Source organism: Egretta garzetta, unplaced genomic scaffold (genome assembly GCF_000687185.1).
Source record: "Egretta garzetta isolate BGI_Z169 unplaced genomic scaffold, ASM68718v1 scaffold140, whole genome shotgun sequence".
In the NCBI taxonomy this organism is placed as follows: Eukaryota; Metazoa; Chordata; class Aves; order Pelecaniformes; family Ardeidae; genus Egretta; species Egretta garzetta.
Genome location: NW_009258376.1, coordinates 512,224 through 533,633, shown reverse-complemented (window position 1 = coordinate 533,633; position 21,410 = coordinate 512,224). Strand labels below are relative to the sequence as shown.

Here is a 21,410-nt window from a genome sequence, read left to right as displayed (position 1 = left end):
GAATGCCGGGCAGTCTCCTCTACCACTCCTGGGTCCTTCAGCAGTCCCATCGAGCTTAAAGAAGTTGTTGACAATCTCTAGCAAACTCTTGTTTCTTATCCAATAATAATAAAAAAATATTAAACCTTTGTATTGGGTCAAGCTGCACAGTGCTGTGCTTTCTGTTGGTACCCAGAAAGGGGTTGATCACACCCCAGTGTGTTGGCTACTGCTGAGCAGGGCTCGAACAGCATCAAGGCTGTGTCTCCAACATTCCCCCACCACCACCACCACCAGTAGTTGGAAGGGGGCAAGGTCTTGGGAAGGGACGTAGCCAAGACACCTGACCCAAACCAACCAAAGGGATATTCCATACCATATGACGTCAGCTCAGATATAAAAACTAAGGGAAAAGGAAGAGCAGGGGGGACATTTGTCTTTTGTGATATTTTGTCTTCTGGAGCAACAGCTATGCGTCCTGAAGCCCGGCTTCCTGGGAAGGGGCTGGACATCACCTGCTACTGGGAAGTACATCATGGTTTCACTGGTATCTCATGGTTTAGTGGTGGGATGGCAACGTTAGGGTAATGATTGGACTTGATGATCTTAAAGATCTTTTCCAACCTAAACGATTCTATGATTCTATGAAGTAGAGAATAAAATCTTGTTTTCCGTTCGCTACCACACGTGGCCTTTGCTTTTGCTTTTTTATTAAACAGCCTTTACCCTGACCCACGAGTTTTCTTTCTTTTCCATCTCCTCCTCTCCCCGCCTGTCCTGCCGAAGAGGGGAGCGATCGAGCGGCTTGGTGGCCCCTGGTGTCCAGCCAAGGTCAACCCACCACACTTTTAAAAACCAAAACCCCCAGATACTTTCACAGTGGAGTTTTCATGACTGTGGTTCTCAGAGTTTTAAAATTTTAAGCCAAACCAACATTTCACTGACAAAAGGCGCCCAGGCTGCCTGCTGGCATTTCTCACGCTGCTGATTTAAACAAAAACCAACTCAACGGCTTTGGCACTATAGAAAAGGTGATAAAACCGACAAGTCTGAAAATCCAGATTCATTTTGCTTTCAGTCACAGGGAGGAAAGCACGGACTGAGGGGTGGTGCAGCGGAGGGGGGGGTCCCAGCCCCTCCACAGTCCCAGCCCCTGGGCTGCAGCGGGAACTGAGGTCTTTCTGCGAGAGCAGCATCTCGGCTGCCAGCGCCTTTGCCCAATACCCCTCGTCACCCTTCTTGCTATTGCCACAAACTACAAAGCCGGTCGCTCCTAGGAGAGGCGCACGGTTCTGTACCCCATCGCTCGCTCTGCACAAACCCACCCGCCCGAGGGGCATTGCGCTTTGCAAGCCTGCGCTGTCTGGTGGGGCCGTCGCTGACGGCTTTGCATTTTTGTGAATAAAATTTGTGGGGAGCAGACCCTGCCAGCCAGATAAGCTCGGGCAGGTCACAGAAAGCAGAGCAGGCTTTTATTTTCTGTGGGTCCCCTGGCCAGCTCTTGCTTGGCAAGCTTGGGGTCTAAGGCAAGAGACCCCTCGCACTGACTTCCTTCTATTTTCATTTTACATATGCTTCTACCAAACGCCTTCTTTTGTATTTGTGACTCTCCTTGGCTGTTTTGGGGCTACCTCAGCACCCAGCCAGGTATCTTATCTCAGCAGATGGCTCTGCCCCTTCTCAGCCACCAGCAAAGGTAGGCAGAAACGGGAAAGCCTGTCACGCACAAAGCCGCCCGCTCACCTCCGTAAGCCACCGTCCCCTGCGAGTCTGTGGTCAAGCTTTGCCGTAACTGCCGCCTCTTCTCCTCGCTCACGTCCAGCCCAAGATACTGCAGAACCTTGAGCAGAAACAACAAGCCTTTAGAAAGCAAAACACTGGAAAGGCAACTCTTTGAAGTAGGTGCTGGGAAGCCGCTTGGCACTGGGTTTTCTCCTGGAAGTGGCTCTCCAGGCAGCATCTCCCAAAAGAGCAGACTTGGGCTGGATTTCCAGCCTTTCCTTTCCTACACGTGTACAGAAATGCCTGTTCCTGAAGACAGGGACACGTTCACATCCCTCCAAAGACGTTGTGTACATATTTGCAGCTATGACAAACTGTCAGGAGCTTTATCAAGAGCCGGTGGAGCTGTGGCAAGGCTCAGCCGCCAAGAGCTCAGCCTCTCCTCTTTCTCTGACTGCCCAGGAATTGTGTTTGGGACTGAAAAGATAAAAGCTATTCAACAGGGTATTTCCTGTGGCCACGGGAGACATTCAAACATTTTCCTTCTCCACGGCACCTTTTGCTCTCTCGTTAAACCTGACGCTCTGTCTTCTCCTCGTATTTATCAATTCAGCCCCAGGCCAGCACACAGAAGCAGATAAACCTGTGCAAACCCCACTTCACCGCTGGCAGCAGCAGGCAAGAGCTTTGAAAAGACAAAGTCAAGCTCAGCAGACTCTGGGAAAGAGCCCAAGCTAAACACTCGCCTGTCCCAGGCTGCTCCTGCAGCTCCTGCTCACACGTATACGGCACCTTCACAGTGGTTCCCTGGAAAGGGGCTGGGGACAAGTCCTTGCTCACGTTTCCATCACCAGCAAGCCCATGGGACCCGTCCGCTCTCACGCGCTGCCTGCAGGGCCGGGCAGAGTCCCACCTCCTGCTCCTCCACCCGCCACCCCTGCCCAAGGCAGTGCTGCAGGCTCCTGGGATTCGGGGTGCCCCGATCCTCGGACTGCAGATGTTGGCATCTGGCGTGGGCCACCCCAAAACCATTCAGGTTGGGCCGGTCGGCGTGCACGTCCTGACCCTGGCGCTGCTGCAGCCACCTGCTCATAACACCAGCTTTTGAAAGGGGAAGCCAAGCGTCCCCACTCCTCCCACCAAAGAGGAGCTGCTTTTATGCCCATGCCGAGCAGAGGTCGCTGCGAAAATGCAATCCTAAATCCCGCTTTGGGAGAATTATGCAGGCTTAGAAGAAAAGTTCCTGCTTGCGTGCAGCCCTCCAGGGAGGGGAGAGCAGCCAAAGGGCGAGGGCTGGGTCTGCCGTCGGGTGGCAGCAGATGCTCGTTGCATTGAGTGCTCCTTGGTGTCCCCAGCCCTCCCTGCAGAAGGGGCTGCGTTCCCACACTACCCCTCCACCCCCAAACCCAGCAGTACCCGGGGCGGGGGGGACAGACATGCACCCCAAAACCAGGCGGCGGGCATGGCCCCCCAAGGGCGCTCTGCTCATCACCAGGCTCTCGGTGAGTGAACGGGCAGCTCCACTCCCTGCTCTTTGATGGTGCCCATGGAATAGATTTTCCATCAAATGATGAAAGGAGCAGCGGTTCTGGCTGGGTCCTTGGTGAGCGATCTGGTATTTCAGCCTTCCCTCGCCCACACCAGCCTGCCCCAGGTCACCCCAGCGGCGATGGCAGCACCGGGAAGTTTGGAGGGCAGCTGCCTGCACCCATAGCCCTGAGTCAAATGCATTACATCCAAGGGAGACGCAACTGCCAGGAGGAGACTTCTGGAGCTCCCCGGAGCATTGAGAAATAGCCGAGACGAGCCAAAGTGCATTTAAACACCCTTTTGGACACGATGGATGTTTCACTACACCCTCTCCTCCCTTTTTACCTTTAGAGGCTGGACCCAACCTCCAGCAAACTCAGCTGAAGAGTTGAGACCCCTTTTTTTCCCCCCCAGACTCTTGATAATAAAAATTACAGCTTGGTGGCCGACTCTTACGCCTCTATCTCAAAAATCAGATTAATTAATTGTAGCCCGTGAGCAGCAGTGATGCTAATAAGGAAAGCGTTACTCTGAGCGGCGCTGGCTCTGCACTCCCCATCGCCTGTGCTGTTGCTGTTCCCGACACAGCCGGGTCAGCATCCCGGAGAGGTGAAGGGGAATTCGGCTCACGCGGGCTGTTCAGCGGATGGTGTGCGTGTAGATTAGAGCACTGATCAAGAGCTCTGGCTTTATTCTGTGCTAACGGGCAGGCTGGGTCTCTCAGACTATTTCTGTTCAGCCTTGCATTTTTTAATCCCTCCAAAAACCAAGCAACACAGCGCCCCCCACACTAGTACCTGGCCCGGTCCTCACGTGCCCGAGTGCCACACGGGTGCAAGAATCAAAGCTGAAAGGTCTGGATCGGTTCTTTCGCAGAAAAGCCATATGAGGAGACTGTTCACATAAGCTTATTTTGTTTGCCAATAACGAGCGGCTGGAAGCAAGGAGGTAGCACGCCAGCGGACTGTTTTCTGCGTAGCGCGCCTTGGGAGAGGGTTGAGACGAGACCTTGCTTTGGGGAGAGGGACCCATTCCACTTACCAGTTCCAGTTTCCCATCCTTGAGCCTGACATGGGGGTCCAGCGCTACTTTTGGTTTGGTGCCTGAAGCTGCTTTATGGTTGGATGCCGAAGCGGGTGCTGAAAAGCCAAAAATAAACGTTAATGGAAGAGCACTTGGGTGGAGGAAAGAGGTGCCTGGAAAGCAAAATTCAGAACTCTTGTTGCATGAAATATAACGTGCGTGCAGCAGACCAAAAATCAAGGACGGGGATTTACTAAATCCAGTCCTGGAAGGCTCAGTTGGGCCACCGTTGAAAAGGCTGGATACCGGGGCAAACCCTTGCTGAAACCAGGATTCTGCACTGTTTAAAACGGGATGTTTCATCCAAAGACCTAGGACTGAAAAAATAGCACTTTGGAAATTTCCAATCACGAGTCTTTGTGGAGCCTTGGGGTCTGTAGCTCCGGTGATTTGTGGAAAACAACAACAAAAAATCTGCCTGGATCTTCTCTTCTCTAACTGATTAAGCAAAACTGAAACCCAACATTTTATAAAATGCAGCCTTGGCTTTCACAACACCCATGAAAAGGAATCAATGGATCAAAAGTGATGTGGAAAAACACCACTGCAAGACTTCTTCCCTCTGCAAGACTGCAAAAAGCCGTGAACCCTCTTCCCCCAGTTGGGCAGGCAGGTTTTTTGGGGTAGAAGGAGCCACATGCATACGCGGAGGGAGAAAGAGGCAGAGGCGGTGGCTGCTTTGCTGGTGGAAAGCTGTCATGGGATCAGAAGACCCAGCTGCTGGCAGTCATTACTGGCACTGCCTTCACATCTGGAATGTTATGGAGCCCAAGCCCTGCTGCCAGGCCCTGCCACATGTGTTCCTCCATCCCTGGGGGGAGCCCCACCTTTCCCTTACAATTAAACTTTGTCCGCAAGAAAACCACGACATTCCCTGGGAAAAGGGCTGTGGAAGGCATCACTCGCTCAGGGGCTCCCCTGCCAGGCTCCAGAAAGGTGCAGGACTGGGTGCTGGGCCATCTTGCCAGGGTGCTGGGCCATCTTGCCTGGACTGTGCTCTTACCTATAAAAGGCTGGACCAGATGATCCTTGAGGTCCCTTCCAACCTGGGATTCCACGATTTGATGACTGCGGTGCCTGCAGCCCTGCTGCCTGCCCCTGCTCCCCCTCAAGCCACCAGCCCAGGTCGCTGATTAAATTCATTCTCGTGCACAAGGATTTGCCCAGGGAGCAATTTCTTTTTCCAGCCTGGGATCTGATGAACATCACGGGAAGCCCCATCTTACTGAGTAACACAGCTTCTCCTGAACCTCTCCAGCACTTCCCACCGCACCCTCCTTGGCAGCTGGGGCAGAGCCCGGGCGCAAGGAGAAGGCAGCGAGAAGCAGCGGAGGTGCTGCACAAGTGTAATCCTCCTAATCCAGGTATTCATCTGCTCTGCTAACGCCAGGGGCTGGGAAGCAGCAAGAGGCAACAAATGGGTTTGCTGGATCGGCCACCAAGACTCTGCTCTCCAAGTTCAAGGGCAGAGCTGTTACCCTTTGACGCATGGCTAATCAGGATTAGCTCCACGTGGCTTTGCTGTCAGCTCTGGACACGGAGATATCCAGGGCATCCATCCGGCACCCACAGGGAGGCAGCCACTGGCCCAGGCTCCAAGCCTGGCTCCCGCTCTTTCAAAGCCGGTTGTCTGTTTTCATGGGTGACAACACTGACACAAAGCCTCCTCGGCATTTCACATTAAAAAACTCACACGTAATAAAATCCCCAAGCTAAGTCAGGAAGTGATTAGGTCATTGCTATTTGCTGGATTGCCTTCACGACCCAGGCCTTTGCTCCCCGTCACTGTGAGCTCTGGCTGGTGGTGGTGGCCACCTAAGAGCCTGCCTGAAATCCGGGCCGCGGGATGCTCGGGGCAGGGAGGACAGACCAGGGCAGTCCCGGGATGCTCGGGGCAGGGAGGACAGACCAGGGCAGTCCCGGGATGCTCGGGGCAGGGCGGACAGACCAAGGCAGCCCCCGTCCCGGGGTCTCTGCAGCTCAGGGCATGGAAGGTGAAGGCTGGAGCCTGCTGAGCTTGCCCCAGGTGATCCCTGGGCATCCCTGGGAGCAGAGCGCTGACGCAGACCCAGCCCAGCGCTGCCTGCTCCCTTTCTCTCCCGCTAATCCCAGGTACAGACTAAACACAATTTACCTTGCAATGCTCGCTATGAGCCTTCCGAATGGAAATTGCAACATGGCACAGGGATTCACAAGCCAGGGCCATCGGACTTGTGTTCATCAGAACGATGGGCTGTGCTTGCTAGGGACTTGCTAGGGAAAGCCCAGCTCTTCTCCTGGGCCAAAGTAACCTTCATAACACAGGGATGTGGGGTATCTTGCTGGAGGTCATCTCCCTGGACACTGGATCATGGGGGTTATTGAGGTTTCCTGCCATTCCTAAGGGGCCTGTGAAGCTGCAGGGGTTTGAGTTCACCCCCATCGCTGCCATCCTAGTGGGTGGGCAGTAGGTCTCTCCCACAGAATTAAGAGCTCGGTACAGGACTCAGAGCATGGAGAGAAAACACAGCATGGAAAAGCAAGCCAAAAGCGAAGCTGGGCCGTCGGGAGAAATCCGACTGAATCACATCTATAAGCAACTTCCCAGTTTGACCAAGGGAGGGCAACCTTAATGCCTGTATAACGCCCAGGGTCGCCACGTACATTACAACTACCATTGACTCGCTTTTTTTACCCTGTGTCTCTGAGGACCACCTAGGCCCATCAGAAGGGGACATTGGCTGCGGTGTGATCTGCTGCCTGCGGGCAAAGACACTGCTGCAAAGGAACCACAGGCTGAGAGGGGAAGAAGCTGTCGTCTCCTATTCCCAACCCTCTGCATGCCTGCACGTCAAGAATTTTGCTACTATGGACAAACATGGACATAATTACTACCCACTGAGTAGCAGCTACCTTCCCTCTCTCCCAGTGGGCTGAGACTCGTTATCACACTATTAGATTCCACTACAGCAGTATAAACACGGATCAAAATTAACATCATCATCCTCAGCACCCAGGAGCCAAGGCTGTGCTTGTCACCCACGCAAAGAGAACAACTTAGCAGGGCTCTTACCTGAGACAGTAAGCTCCGGCGGGCAAATGTCCGGTGACAAAGAAGGCACAGGAAAATGATTTTCACGTCTATTCTGGAAAAAGAAGACAAAATGGCACAGGCAATGGTGAAGCAGAATCTGTTGGTGTAAATAAAGACCCTCTACAACTGCCTGACAGGAGGCTGTAGCGAGGTGGGGTCGGCCTCTTCTCCCTGGTAATGGATGATGGGACAAGGGGCAATGGTCTGAAGTTGTGCCAGGGCAAGGTTAGGTTGGACATTAGGAAAAATTTCTTCACAGAAAGGGTTGTCAAGCACTGGAAGGGGCTGCCCAGGGAAGGGGTCAAGTCCCCATCCCTGGGGGGATTTAACAGCCAGGCAGATGCAGTGCTTAGGGCCAGGGTTTGGGGGTGGGATGGCAGGGGTAGGGAAACCGTTGGGCTTGATGACCATAAAGGGCTTTTCCAACCTAAACAATTCCATGATTCTAAGACAGAGGAGTTTGAGAGAGAGGAACCCATCTAGCCCATCAAGGGCAAAGGCACCATGTGTACCCCTTGTGCAGACGAGCCAAAAGAGACTCCAGGGGTTTCCCTAGGAAACTTGGCACGGGCACATTCCTGAGCCATCTCAAAATCTCCGGTCGCACAGGGAAAACCGAGTTGGTCATTACTGTAATTGAGAGCTGAGGATGAATTTGACCTTGCGTGCTTTCTTCATGGAGATTCTCCCTACAGCTCTGCCTCCAATGGACCAGCAAGGTCCTGATTCTGACCATGGCCGGCTGTATTATGTCCCCAACACACATCATCATGACAGTGTGCATGGCAGGAAGCCAGGACCATTGCCCACCGTCTCCTAAGGGATGGGTCACAAGAAAGGGAAACAAGAGGGAAAAACAGAGCCGCGGGGTGGATACGCAGAGCGCCACTGGGACAGTGCTTCCACAGCTGGGAACATCCATGCAGGGAGGGGGACGGGACTGATGCCGAGGACATATGGACAGGTAGCACAGGCCTGAGCCTGCCTGCCCTAATGTGGAAGCCGAGACCTCATTAAAAGTTCCATCTTTTAGCAGCAAAGTGAATTTAATTCAGGCCAGTGATGGAATTTTATATCGGTGCACAAGATTACACAAGCACACCTTCCACGGGATGATGAAGGACCTAACTCAGCCACACGTGGCCTCCGTAAGCACGTCTCCGTGGCACACCCACAGGCAACATATATATGACATCCTCACAAGTCAATGTCTCCACAGGGTCTGGAAAGAAAGACCTTTTGTGAATGATGCTTGAGTGAAAGGAACATTCATCTGGCCTCTTCTAGAGGAAGTTTATGTGGAAGAAGACACACCCGGCATTGCACCAGTCCAGGAGAGAAGAGACAAACGCACAGGACCCAGCCACAGACCTAAATTGTTGAGGGTTGTGTGCTTCATCCCTGTCTCACCATGCCCAGTTTGAACACTCATCTCTGCAAACACACCATGGAGCTAGGCTGAGCAGAATGAGCCTGGCTTATCATTAGACCAGTGAAGAAGAGAAATGGGCTGCTTTGGAGCTCTGTGGATTCATCCTCGTCAAGAACAAAGAGCTGTTCCTGCCTTCGGGTAGGAGCCGAGATCAAACCGACTCCCGAGATCCCTTCCAGCTCTGTGGCTGGTATTGGATGAGATGCAGGTTGCTATCCACAGAATGGTTTTGGTTTTTTTAAAAACCTGAGACTTCTGAAGCAGGTCTGAATGCAGGCCCTGGAGACAAAACTCCTCTCATTACTTCTACAGCTCCTTTGCCATCTCAAACCCAAGGCAGGAGAAACAATATTTCAGATTTAAAATACCTGGCTGTAAAACCTGGTTGTGCACCGGCAGCCCAGAAGCCAACCCTACCCTGGGCTGCATCAGGAGAAGCGTGGCCAGCCCAAAAATGATCCAAGGGTGGAACCCCTCTGCTATGGGGACGGGCTGGGAGAATTGGGGTGGTTCAGTCTGGAGAAGAGAAGGCTCCGGGGAGACCTGACTGCAGCCTTGCAGGGCTTAAAGGGGCTGGGGAGAAAGGGGGGGACAGACTTTTTAGTAGGGCCAGCTGTGACAGGACAAGGGGGGATGGTTTTAAACTAAACCAGGGTAGGTTTAGACTGGATCTAAGGAAGAAATTCTTTACAGTGAGGGTGGTGAAACCCTGGCAGGGGTTGCCCAGAGAGGGGGTGGAGGCCCCATCCCTGGGAACATCCAAGGCCAGGTTGGCCGGGGCTGTGAGCAACCTGATGTAGTTCAAGGTGTCCCTGCTCCTGCAGGGGGGTTGGGCTGGGTGACCTCTGGGGGTCCCTTCCCACCCAAACCATTCGATGATTCTATGAAAATGGGGCTGCATACGTCAGCATTGCAGACGTCCCACCGCCCAGAAGGACTATCATGGAGTCCCTCAAGAAGAGTTTTCTGATCAAATAAAGATCACGGGACTGATATCTGCAGTCTTAGATACCAACTTCAACCTACCTCTGGGGACCTCACGTGGACCTTCAGCCTGCAGGAACTCAGATCATTTCCCACAGCCTTCGGAGGTGGCGATGGGCTGTTGTTATGAACGGATAGTCCGGGATGTAAGCGTCCCCTCCCCGGAATAAAGGCCACTTCTGTGTTTCCCTCATGTCTTAAACAAACAACAAACACAGAACATTTTACTGGCAACAAAACAAAAAAAAAAAGCACAACTTCAATTTGCAGAACTTCCACTCCCGCGGTTCTTTCTCTGGGATGATCTCACTTAAGCCCATGCAGCCTGCACCAGTGCAGCTGGATCCCCACCAGCTGGGTCTCTTGTTTGAACTTTGGTTCTGCTGCAGGACCCTGCTGGGCAATGATAGGGGACATTCATGAGGACCAGAACATTGGGAAGTTCTGGATTACGCTTCAGGATGATCTGTGCATTCAAGATTTCCTTACGTGCTCACCTATCAGGACCATCTTGAAATGTCATTTAAGACCAATGGTCCTTATGCTTCTTGAAGCCAAACATTGGTGTGACATGAAGGGTTTTTGCCTAAGACGCCACAGCACCATGATGATGATCATGGGAAATATGTCACTTGCCTACCTGAATTTGGCTTTTGCAATAATTTTTCTGGCCTCTTCTTGCGTGCTGCCCACCAAAGAATCTTTATTGATAGCGATTAGTTGGTCACCGGGTCGGAGCCGACCATCCTAAACAAAGGAGGAGAACGTCAGAGCATTGGGAAGGAACGCACCTCTGCACAAAGCCTTCTCCTGCAACACAAATCCTCGTTAGTCTGCGCAATGCATTATTCATCTACTCTTAGAAAAGCTGCTTCAGAACAGCCACAGCTTCTATAGGAGAGGTCTCCATTGCAAAGTCACTGAAGGTCTCCACGCTGACTTACCTTGTAACAGTCACCATCTGGCATAAGCTCTTGAACATAAATCATGGGGCCATCAGGCCTGTTAGCTCCACCACTGATTGTCAGCCCTAAGCCGGAGGATTTTGCTATAGAAATGCTCTGGATTCCTGATTCAATGGAGTAGCTGCAAGGGAGAGATGTTAGCAGGTGACTCAAGGTGATCTGGTTTATTTTCCCATGCTGCTGAACAAACTCTGCCTGGCTTTCTGTCCCTGCATGATCCTTCTAACTTCTCCCAACCTTTTCTGTCTCTGCATCCTTTCTTCCACCCAACCTTGGAAAGAGGAGGCGAGGCCTTCCGGGTTTTTAGCAGACATTGTTCAGCGTTACGAAGATGACTGGCTTGCATAACCTCAAATGCTGGGGAATGCTCGTTTGCATTTAGAAAATAAAACAGAGGGGAAACTAAAGGTTTAACCAGAATATATTTGGCACTCCTGGGTTTTATAGCCAAAAGCATGCAAAGGATCGGTGTGGTTATTGCTCAAGTCCACGTAAATCACCAGACAGCAATTTGCAGCTTGGTCAACTCTTAAGCAGCCCTTAGCAGAACGTCAAAGTGAAGCTCAGGATACACAGCTGTGTCTTAACCAAGGTGGGGACTCAGAACCTTGCCAGATGCCCTCAGAAATTAGCCCTGAAGCACCTTTAGAGCAACACCCACCACACCGTGATTTACTGCTGTGGCAGTGGTACAGGTGACTCGCCCCATCCAGGACGTTCTGTGAATGGAAGAGTGACAAGGTCGGGCCCTACCCTCGGAGAGCTGCCTGCTAGGCAGGACCCAACAGGCCACCAAGACCGGGACACGGCAGGTGGCTCCGTGCAGGGAAGGAAGTGTCACAATTTGCAGTAAGAGCCCGTGGGAGCAGAGATTTTGCTGACCACCCACGGGCTGGTGGGAACGACTGGGCAGCAGGGAGGTTTTGGGGAAGGATTCGGTGGGATCTGAGGGTCAGGAAGCCCTTTCCTCCTAACGGTCTGGGTGCAACTGGCACCGTTTTCTCCTTTTCAATTTATTTCCACAGCAGCCGCTCACCAAAGGGTCTGCGGCGTCTGGTCCCCCTTGCGATACCTGATAACTTAAGATGCAACGACAGCCGTGCATCCCGTGCCTCACGATGACGCCGGTGCGTAACCACCCATGCTCCTCAGCAGCGCCGGCCCCGATGGGTCAGGCACCCTGGTGGCCGAGCAGCGTGTTGCCAGCACCCCCAAAAAACTGGTGGGGGGGCCCTGGGAAAGCCAGCTGGCTCTGCGGGGGAAAGGGGCTGCATGCATGGAAAAACGCCGCTCTAAGAAATATTTTAGGAAATTTTAGGATTTTAGGAAAACAATGTAACATCCAGCTCTCCATTCAAATCAAAATTTCAGATGCTATCTGTGGCGAGACGGGATCGTGTCTGGGTCCCGTTGCTCACGGGGGTGGCAGGACCTCAGATGATGCTGCAAGGAGAGGTCACAGCCTGGGGACAGCCTGCGGCGAGCAGAAGGGTTGGCAGCCACACGGAAAGACCCACGGCCCAAATTACATCTCTGCGGCTGACCACCAATGCAATCAGTGCTCTGTGATTTCCAACGGCCCACGCTGCTCCCAGGGGAAGAGCATTGGGGCCTGGCACTGGCACGGGGACGAGCAGGACAAGGCACAGCGTGGCGGTGCTGAGCAAGGAGGCCACCAAGCCAGGTCCCCTCTAGCCCATATCGCAGCCTGGAGCGGGTTAACAGCAGAGCAAGGACGTCGGGTTTGTCCAAACCAGCTGCCAAGTGGATGAGCTGGCCTCTCCTCTGTAAGGGTCTGTCACTCCATGCAAGCAGCTGAAACCTCTGGTGCCAAATATTTGTCCTCTGCAAATTCCTAATAAAGAGCTGGTATTTAGCAAGAGGATTTACTGGTTCTGCAGCGAGGGCTGATGCTCTTTTACCAGCGACTCTGCTTGTTTATGTTGGCAAAGGAAGGGAAGCTGCGGGCCCTGGGGACAAATGGTCCCAATTCCACCACGGTTAACACCCTTCAAGCTGTCCCTCTTGAGAAGGGCAACCCCGAGCACCCTGGAGATGAGACTCCACAGAAAAACAAGCTCTGCCTGCCCAAACCTCTGACCCTGCGAAATATGAAAGGGACAGATGACCACATGAAAACACACGCTCCAGGAGATGCTCCGGAGACAAAAGGATGCGGTGTCTGTAGGCAACCACTGTTGACACCGAAGCACAGGGCGTCGGGAGTGTTTGCATTGCGAGGGCAGTGCTTGCGCTCTGGTCGCACGCCGTCAACATGCCAGAAGCAGGGTGATGGAAAACGAGCTCCTGAAACACCTTCCGAAAGCAGCACTGGCCTTGCAGGAACACCCCGCTCGGGGCACGGTTGGTAAAGGGGACACACAGGGTCCTCTCAGCTGGCTGTAAGCCACAGCTTCTCCCTGGGTTTCAGAGGGGAGGAAGAGGAGCGGATGCTTTGCTAACCGTATTGCAGACATCATGGATGCCTCAGGAGGGAAGCTTTCCTGGTCTCGGGCACAGGCTTCCCAGGAACAGCCAACATGCCACCACGACAAGGGCTTTTAGAAGATGCCGCCATCTCCTCGCCATTGCGGTGGCACAATGGTGTAGAAGACATGAAGGTGACCAAAGCAGTCCTTCAAACACTGGAAGCATTTACTGCATCTACCCCTAAGACAGTGTTAGACACTCGGTGGCATTTTCCCGGCCGGCCAAGGGACAGGCTTTGCGGGGCCGGCCCCTGCGACCCGTACGTACTGTGCGTGGGGGGGGTGTGCCGCGTTCCCGATGAAGGGGCCGTGGGAGTTGGCGGGGCTCAGCAGCAGAGGGCTCTGGGAGCGCGAGGAGGAGCCCGAGGATGTGCTTTCCAGGTATCGACCTGAACAGCAAAGTCAGAGTCAGTCCAGGGAACACAAATCCGCCAGCATCGCCCTCCTCCCCGGCTCTGCCACTGAGAGCTGACGCCGCTTTCCTAGCTTTTGGGGGAAAACCACATGGTAGTTAAAGACACCAGTATATCCCTCGTGGAGAGAGAACATTCAGCCTCCTCGGCCAATTCCAGCATAGAATCATGGAATCATTTAGGTTGGAAAAGCCCTTTAAGATCCTCAAGCCCAACCATTCCCCTAACCCTGCCATCCCACCACTAAACCCTGTCCCTAAGCACCTCATCTACCCGGCTTTTAAATCCCCCCAGGGATGGGGACTTGACCACGGGACTGTCACCCCTCTGCCACCTCTAAGGGAGGGGTTGGCAGCCTTCTGGTGGGATACCAAGCCAGGGGGACACCTCCTTTCCCTGTGCCTACATGATTTGATGCGCTGGCACCTGGCTTAGGTCAACCTTGTCACATCTCCTTCAACATTTCCCATTTGCAAATGAAAAATAATGAACACTGAAGGAACGATTGCTGAAACGCTTTGAAATCCACAGTAGAAAGCTGCACCTGTAGAGACGGGTATCACTGGGGTTACCTGCCCAGCACGCCGGTTAAGCAGAGTCTGGGGGACTGGGAAGCTGTTATGGCCCCAGCTCAGTTCTCCCTTGCTCACCCCGAGGAGGCCACCTTGGGCCCTGCTTCGTGCCGGCAGGACTGGCCATACCCGCTGCTCTGCACCCAGGGACTCACTAAGCGCGTGCAATAAGGATGAGCAGAACGTCTCTTCCTTCGAGCCTCCACCCAAACACCTACACAAATCCAATCAAAACGCCTTCAAAATAACACTGGAATAAAGAAAACTCTCGGCAGAGTGAGGGGCTTTTGCGTTCCCCCCCCCCCAAGACACGCTGAGCTACTCACTGCCGCCGTGCAGGATCGGCGAGCTCCGTGCTGAGCCCGTATTACTCTGGGAGCCGAACTTCTCCAGCAGCTCGGAGAACTCTCTCCTGAAAACAAAACCACAGTATAGTCAGCTGCTGCTTAAAACTATTCCCCACCTGATTTTGTGACAACGCTGCCTCTGACGGCAGCGGCTTCCTACCAAGTCTACGGGGCCGATGCCCTCCAGCGATGGCGAGCCACGCGCGCTTTCTCATGCGTAAGGGTATAATCGAACCCCCCGGTTTCAAGAGGCTATGCAAGACCTAAGGTCGATAATCAATCTCACGGTGGTGCAGCTTTCCTGCAATGGGCTGGAACTTCGGCGTGCTCCTTCCCTGCCCTGGGAAGGGTTCAGGGCAAGAGGAGCTGGGAGGGGATGCATGGGTGGGCAGTGGTGCTGGGGATTGTCCTTCCCGAGAGCGGGCAGGCGAAGACAGGAGCCCTGCCCTGCACCCCACCGCTTGGATCCTGCCAGCAATCAGCTGGAATAATTTCATCCCCAGCTATAAAGCTCAGAAGTTTTGCTAACACACCACACAAATTAAACAGGCTGTCAGAAGGAGCCGTAACTATGCAAACATAAAACAGAAATGCTTGGCCCATTTGTGACTCCTTCCAGAAGAGTTAAATGCAGATTATTGCCTTTTTTTTTTTTCTCCTTCTTTCCTAGACAGAAAGCAGATCCTGCTAGCTCTTGCTGGGGCAAAGATGAGAGATGGCTTCTGGAGCACATGCAAAAGCCGCAGCCCGCTCTCTGAATCTGTCCATGGTGATATCCTCCACAAACATTGCAGGATCAACTCTTGGAGCATTCGGCCTTAACAAAAACCCGCACCTGTGAAGCGTGCTGGGGCAGTGCAGGCTTCTGTGCTCTTCCCAGCAGCTCATGGCTGAAGACGCTGAACCAGCAGGCACATGCCGAATTTACAGATACCAAGATAGAATCATAGAATGGTTTGGGTGGGAAGGGACCCCTAGAGGTCACCCAGCCCAACCCCCCTGCAGGAGCAGGGACACCTTGAACCACATCAGGTTGCTCACAGCCCCGTCCAACCTGGCCTGGAATGTTCCCAGGGATGGGGCCTCCACCACCTCTCTGGGCAACCCCTGCCAGGGTTTCACCACCCTCATTGTAAAGAATTCCTTCCTTATATCCAGTCTAAACCTACCCTGGTTTAGTTTAAAACCATCCCCCCTTGTCCTGTCACAGCTGGCCCTGCTAAAAAGATTGTCCCCATCTTTCCTGTAGGCCCCAAGAGCAGGAGGGCTTGTTGGTGAATTCCAGAACAGGGCGGAATGGCAACCCGCAAACATTTCACACTATGCCTCTGTCCTGAGCTTACCCCCCCGCTTCCTGTGTTGCCTCTCGACAAAGCAGCCGTACGCACAGCATCCCCTGGCCAGCTGGCTTGGTGCCCAGGGGCCTTCATTAATGCTTTGCTTCCATGTTGAGGTTGGCCACCATACAACTACCCAAGCGTGTTGAGTCCTTGATGTGCTGTAACCTCCTGGACACAGCAGGTGAATTGCCACGCAACCTTCCTTTTCCCAAGAGCAGCAAGCTGAGTTCTTAAACCATGAAGAACCACGTTTACCAGCTCCTGCGTCATTTCTGTCATCCTTCTTTGAGCAGCCTTTCGGATGAGGAGGCATGGAAAGGGGATGCCATGTTCAAGTCCCATGCCCACCCCTGCCACGCTGGCTCCCAGGGCAGCACAGCTCCAGGACCACGCTGTCCCCCTGCAACTGTGTGGTCTTCCCGCTTCGTAACCCAACGCTTCTGGATGAATCCAACCTTTTGTCAGAGAGAACCTCAAGGATGACTAATTTCTTACAGGTGTCATTAAACAAGCGGCCAGGCAATGGGGAGAAACCCCCAAAGTGTTTCTGTGGCCACAGTAACAACTTTAGAAGTCCACTTTGAAGGCGTGAAGGAATCCCCATGGGAAGGTACCTTCCTGATGCTACAGCCGCAGGAAAAGCCTGGTTATGAGTGGGGAGCTCTCGCCCTTGACAGTCAGACAAGCTCGAGACATAAATCTGTAGGAAACCAACCACAGCAAAGTTTCCCCAGAGAGGAGGCTGCCCTTACGCCCAAGCAGACGTTGTGTCATCCGCGTACTTTACCGGGACAGATGTTATATATTATTGGCTAGATTAGAGTCAACAATATTAAATGACGAATGAATCACCAGCTCCTTAGGTTCCTGCTGGAAATGCTCTCAGTAATTTTCATCTCCCCATTAACAACCAGCTCGTTAACAAACTTCAAAGGCCAGTGCCTGCCTTATCTCATATTGCCATCAAACATATGCCTTATTCATTCCATTTCATGCTAATTTTAAATCCAAGTGTCAGACAATGCTTAGTGGAATGCCTTGGCGAATCCCAGTGCTTTGTGTCAACACTCCTGTCCTTATCAGCTAAACCCAGGACCGTAAAAAAAGACAACCCCACCTCCCCCAAAACTCTTCTACCCAGCAGTTTCGTGGCGTTAGGCACTGAAATAGATGTAAAGGCACTGGGGTAGTGGGAGGACAACTTAGACCCTGTAGCGGTCGGATGGTGTTTTGCTGTTCTGTGGTTCCCCGGATTAAGCCTTGGATGGATCTTAGCCTGAGCAGAATTTTGCCAGTTAACCTCTGTATGCCTGTGGGTGATTCACGCTCCCCTTGCACTGGCTCTGTCGGCCTTGCTCCTCCACCACCTATTGCAGTGGCAGGTCTAACTTGCTGGAAGCTACCATATCATTTCCAGTGGTTACCGAGCCACCAGCAGCTGGGTTTTTGTTTTGGGCTGGGTGTTTCTGTGGTCAGCTATTGTCACGTTTCCCTCAGATAATAATCCATCAGAGCACAGAACAGGTAATGAACTTAAAACAATGGCTAAAAAACCTCTTAGTCAATGCAAATGAAGCCAGTCCAGCAGCTCTTGCACTCCTTCAACCCTAACGCAAAGCCCATCACCGATCCGTGCTGCCCAACTCTGTTATAAGCAAGAGCAGGGATGACTTGGGCACCCTTTGTTGTTGTTTATGTCGTGTCGCTAAGCCTGTCCACAAAGCAGTATTTATCCTTATTTGCTCCAGAGCCTGAGCGATGAGAGCCGAGCCCTGGGTTGCTTCGCTGTAGGGACAGTCTGACTCAATGCTACATCACGGGTGACCGTCCCGGCTCTGGCTTTGTTGGGTTTGCTGCGCTGGCCCGGTTTCACTGAAGCACATGCTTAGCCCAGCAGCAAGCAATACGCTTGCCGGTGTCAATCTCCCAAGAATTAATTTTGCTCTCAGTTGCTGTATTTGAAAGAGTTTGCAAGCGGCCAGACGATGCCCCAACGTTGTAGACTAACGAACAAGCATGCTGAAGGAACGTCAACCAGCCTTGCTTTGTGCTTTCAGACACTAAGAGACTTCAGAAGACTTCTTTAGTATTTAAAATTTGAAGACCCACTAAAACATTGTGAGTTGCCACGTGTCTGCAGGACTAAAATACCCAGATTTAGGTAAAAAAATAAATACTTTAAAAATCATGGGGTTGTATTAGGTGGAAAGTTCATTTTAACAAATCCTTCCCCAGCTCTTTTGCATTAAGATGCAGACATTTGAGGTCTGGAGGATCCCTGTAACAGAGCCCGGACCCGCACGGCCCTCAGCCAGCCCCGCGGCGTGGAGCGGGACGGCGGGGTTTGCCAGCAGCAGGCAGCTGGAGGCCGACGCTGAGGCACCTTCAGCAGTGGGGGGGCCAATCATCCTGCAGAATACTGTTGGTTTATCTCGTCATTCCTTTTTTTCCCTGCCCTTTGGGTCTTGGGAGAACATAGAATCATAGAATCATCGAATGTTTTGGGTGGGAAGGGACCCCTAGAGGTCACCCAGCCCAACCCCCCTGCAGGAGCAGGGACACCTTGAACCACATCAGGTTGCTCACAGCCCCGGCCAACCTGGCCTGGAATGTTCCCAGGGATGGGGCCTCCACCCCCTCTCTGGGCAACCCCTGCCAGGGTTTCACCACCCTCACTGGAAAGAATTTCTTCCTTAGATCCAGTCTAAACCTCCCCTGCTTCAGTTTAAAGCCATCCCCCCTTGTCCTGTCCCAGCTGGCCCTGCTAAAAAGCTTGTCCCCCCCTTTCCTCTGGGCCCCCTTGAAGCCCTGACCGGCCGCACTCAGCTCTGCCCGCAGCCTTCTCTTCTCCAGGCTGAACACCCCCAACTCTCCCAGCCTGGCCTCAGAGCAGAGGGGCTCCAGCCCTCGGAGCATTTTAGTAGCCCTCCTCTGGCCCCGCTCCAACAGGTCCATGTCCTCCTTGTGCTGAGGGCTCCCGAGCTGGATGCAGGGCTCCAGGGGAGGTCTCCCCAGAGCAGAGCAGAGGGGCAAAACATCCAAAGTTATGTGAGAGCACAGCGCCTGGAAACCTCCGCTCCGCACCAGAGCTGGGGGTGGAAGAGGAGCCTGCGACACCAGACACATCGGTAGCCTCTCAAAAACCCAAAGCCTGCAGGCCAGTGGGAACCGTGACCCCGAAGCACCACAAAAGCATCACAAAACCAGATTTTCTCGCCCTCAGCTCGCAGCAGCCGCGCCATTGCCACCGCTGTCCAGGCGGGACGATGCTCTGGAGCGGCAGCTCCAGCACGGAGCCCAGGTCCATCCCAGCACAGCCCTGTGGGGGACAGGGCTGCGGGAGCCAGCGCACCCCGAGCCGTGAGCCCTCCCGCACTCCCGGGCTGGGCGGCACGTCGCGCCGCTGCTCTCTGTGCTTTTTCATCAACGCCAAAGCAGCGGGGACAGCTCAGCTTCCGCCCAAAAGGATGCGGTTTGTTTTTTTTTTTTTCCCCTGGGACACACCAGGCTCGCAGGAATCGCCCCCGCCGCTGCCTTCCAGCTTAGCCCCGAGTGCTCCAACACGCCAGGCTCACGGGGGAATGGGGATTTTTCGCACCAGGCTGGGCCTCTCTGCCGGCCCCCGGCTGGCATTGCTCGGGCGTTTGCAGAGGAGCAGAGCGCTTTCCCTGCTGTGCTCGTGCCAGCCCTATCGCACAGCACCCCCTTCCCCCCGGGATGAGGGTGCATATCATGCGGCGATGCGACGCGTTTAGCATTTTATCACGCGACGCCGAGGAGGTGCAGCGCGAACCGGCTCTCTCGCAGTGAGAAACCTGATGGACCGGGGTGATATCTGTGCAACGCACGGAAGCGAGGAGCTATGGCAACTCTCAGGCTGAGAATGAATAAACAATAATTATGCCTATGCAATAAAATCATCCTCATTAGCTAAAGATGAGCACAGAGGAACATCAGACCTAGCCGTCATCCAAACCCAGTGCGTCCAGCTCTAAATCTGAATTTTCTGCTTTAAGCCCTAGCATTACCCCCGCTCTCTGCAGCGTGTCTGGTGCGACGGGCTGAAAACACGCATCGTATACACGCCAGGACGGAGTTCCATCAAGAGCACAGGTAATTTGGGCCTATAATTAAACTCCAGGGACAAATAATAGCGTTTATGAGTCAAATTCACCCGAGGGCAACCACAACAAAATGCTGCTAAGCTGAGTCATTGGGAAAATTGGCAGGCGGGTTGGATCGTCTTCCAAACCCGGAGCCCTTGTGTTTCCTCCTCCAGCACGCCTGGTGTGCTCGGGGCTGATGGAGACGGCCTGCCTGCGAGTATCCGCGGATACGCCGGATCACACGCCCGCTCCGGCACCTCGCGAGCCGCTTTGCTGGGCAGCAGGAAGGAGCGAGGCTGCCCTCAGCTCGCGGGGGTTCCCGGCTCAGCGTCCTCGCGGGGGGGGACCTGCAGAGCTGGCCGTCCCTGGGAAGCCAGAGAGCCTCCTGCAACCCAGGCAGGGCGCCGTCTGCTCGCCCATGCTCCAGGACAGGCTTAAGAGATGATGGAGCATCATAAAATCATAGAATCATCAAATGTTTTGGGTTGGAAGGGACCCCCAGAGGTCACCCAGCCCAACCCCCCTGCAGGAGCAGGGACACCTTGAACCACATCAGGTTGCTCACAGCCCCGGCCAACCTGGCCTGGAATGTTCCCAGGGATGGGGCCTAATTTTTTATTTATTTATTTATTTATTGTGTTTTATTGTATTTATTGTGTTTGTATTATATGTATTGTATTGTATTTATAGTGTTCGGGGAAAGACACCAGAGCTCCCCCAGCACCATCCGTCCCTCCAGCCCCACATCAATAAAATAAAGACAAAACCAAGGAGAAAAGAAAAATCCAAACCCAAACAGTAGAAAGCAGAAAAACCCTTCCCCCGTTACCGCAGCCCTTAATCCTGGAGATATGGATTCGTGTATTAAACAGTTTGCGAGATGATTATGTAAGTGAAATCTCTGCAAATCTTTTTAAAAAATAAAAAACAACAAAAACCCCCACCAAACTGATTACTTCCCCACTCTCCCACCGGCTAACCTTCGGCAGATTTAACAGATAACCGGCCGCAAACGGAGGCCAAATAAATTGCTTAAAGTTTCGCTGCCCTCTCAGTCTCCCTCGGTCGATTTAGGAGCAGCTCCGCCGCCGGGCGACTGGGGGCTGCCGACAGATGCACGACGGAGCCCGAGCTGCCGGCAAAGCCACGTGTGCCTATCTTTTAAGAACCATCTGCTGCAATTTAAGATATCAGGAGGCGCATCGAGACGCCGGAGCAGCTGGGAGCAGATCAACATGGGTGAAGGCAGAAAACCTGCGCTGGGGGCTCTGGCTGAGAAATAAAACCTTTCCCTGGGCACGTCCTGAGCTACTGGGCACGGGGAGCTGCTCCCCTGCAGAAACCCACCCCTCCTGCCGAGGGCCAGCAGCAGCCA

At 53.4% G+C, this 21,410-nt stretch overlaps 1 protein-coding gene across 1 annotated transcript in view; it reads right to left on the bottom strand.

Annotated features, from left to right (window-relative positions):
- LOC118452428 (syntaxin-binding protein 4-like) overlaps positions 1-21,410 on the bottom strand; it is a 52,428-nt gene that overhangs the window by 9,419 nt on the left and 21,599 nt on the right. Inside the window, exons 9-16 of the mRNA XM_035895646.1 lie at positions 14,569-14,654; positions 13,526-13,646; positions 10,748-10,889; positions 10,444-10,550; positions 9,846-9,999; positions 7,367-7,439; positions 4,273-4,370; positions 1,723-1,819 (exon numbers count right to left, since the gene is read on the bottom strand). Coding sequence (XP_035751539.1) covers positions 1,723-1,819; positions 4,273-4,370; positions 7,367-7,439; positions 9,846-9,999; positions 10,444-10,550; positions 10,748-10,889; positions 13,526-13,646; positions 14,569-14,654 — 878 coding nt within the window. The remainder of the gene's footprint in view (positions 1-1,722; positions 1,820-4,272; positions 4,371-7,366; positions 7,440-9,845; positions 10,000-10,443; positions 10,551-10,747; positions 10,890-13,525; positions 13,647-14,568; positions 14,655-21,410) is intronic.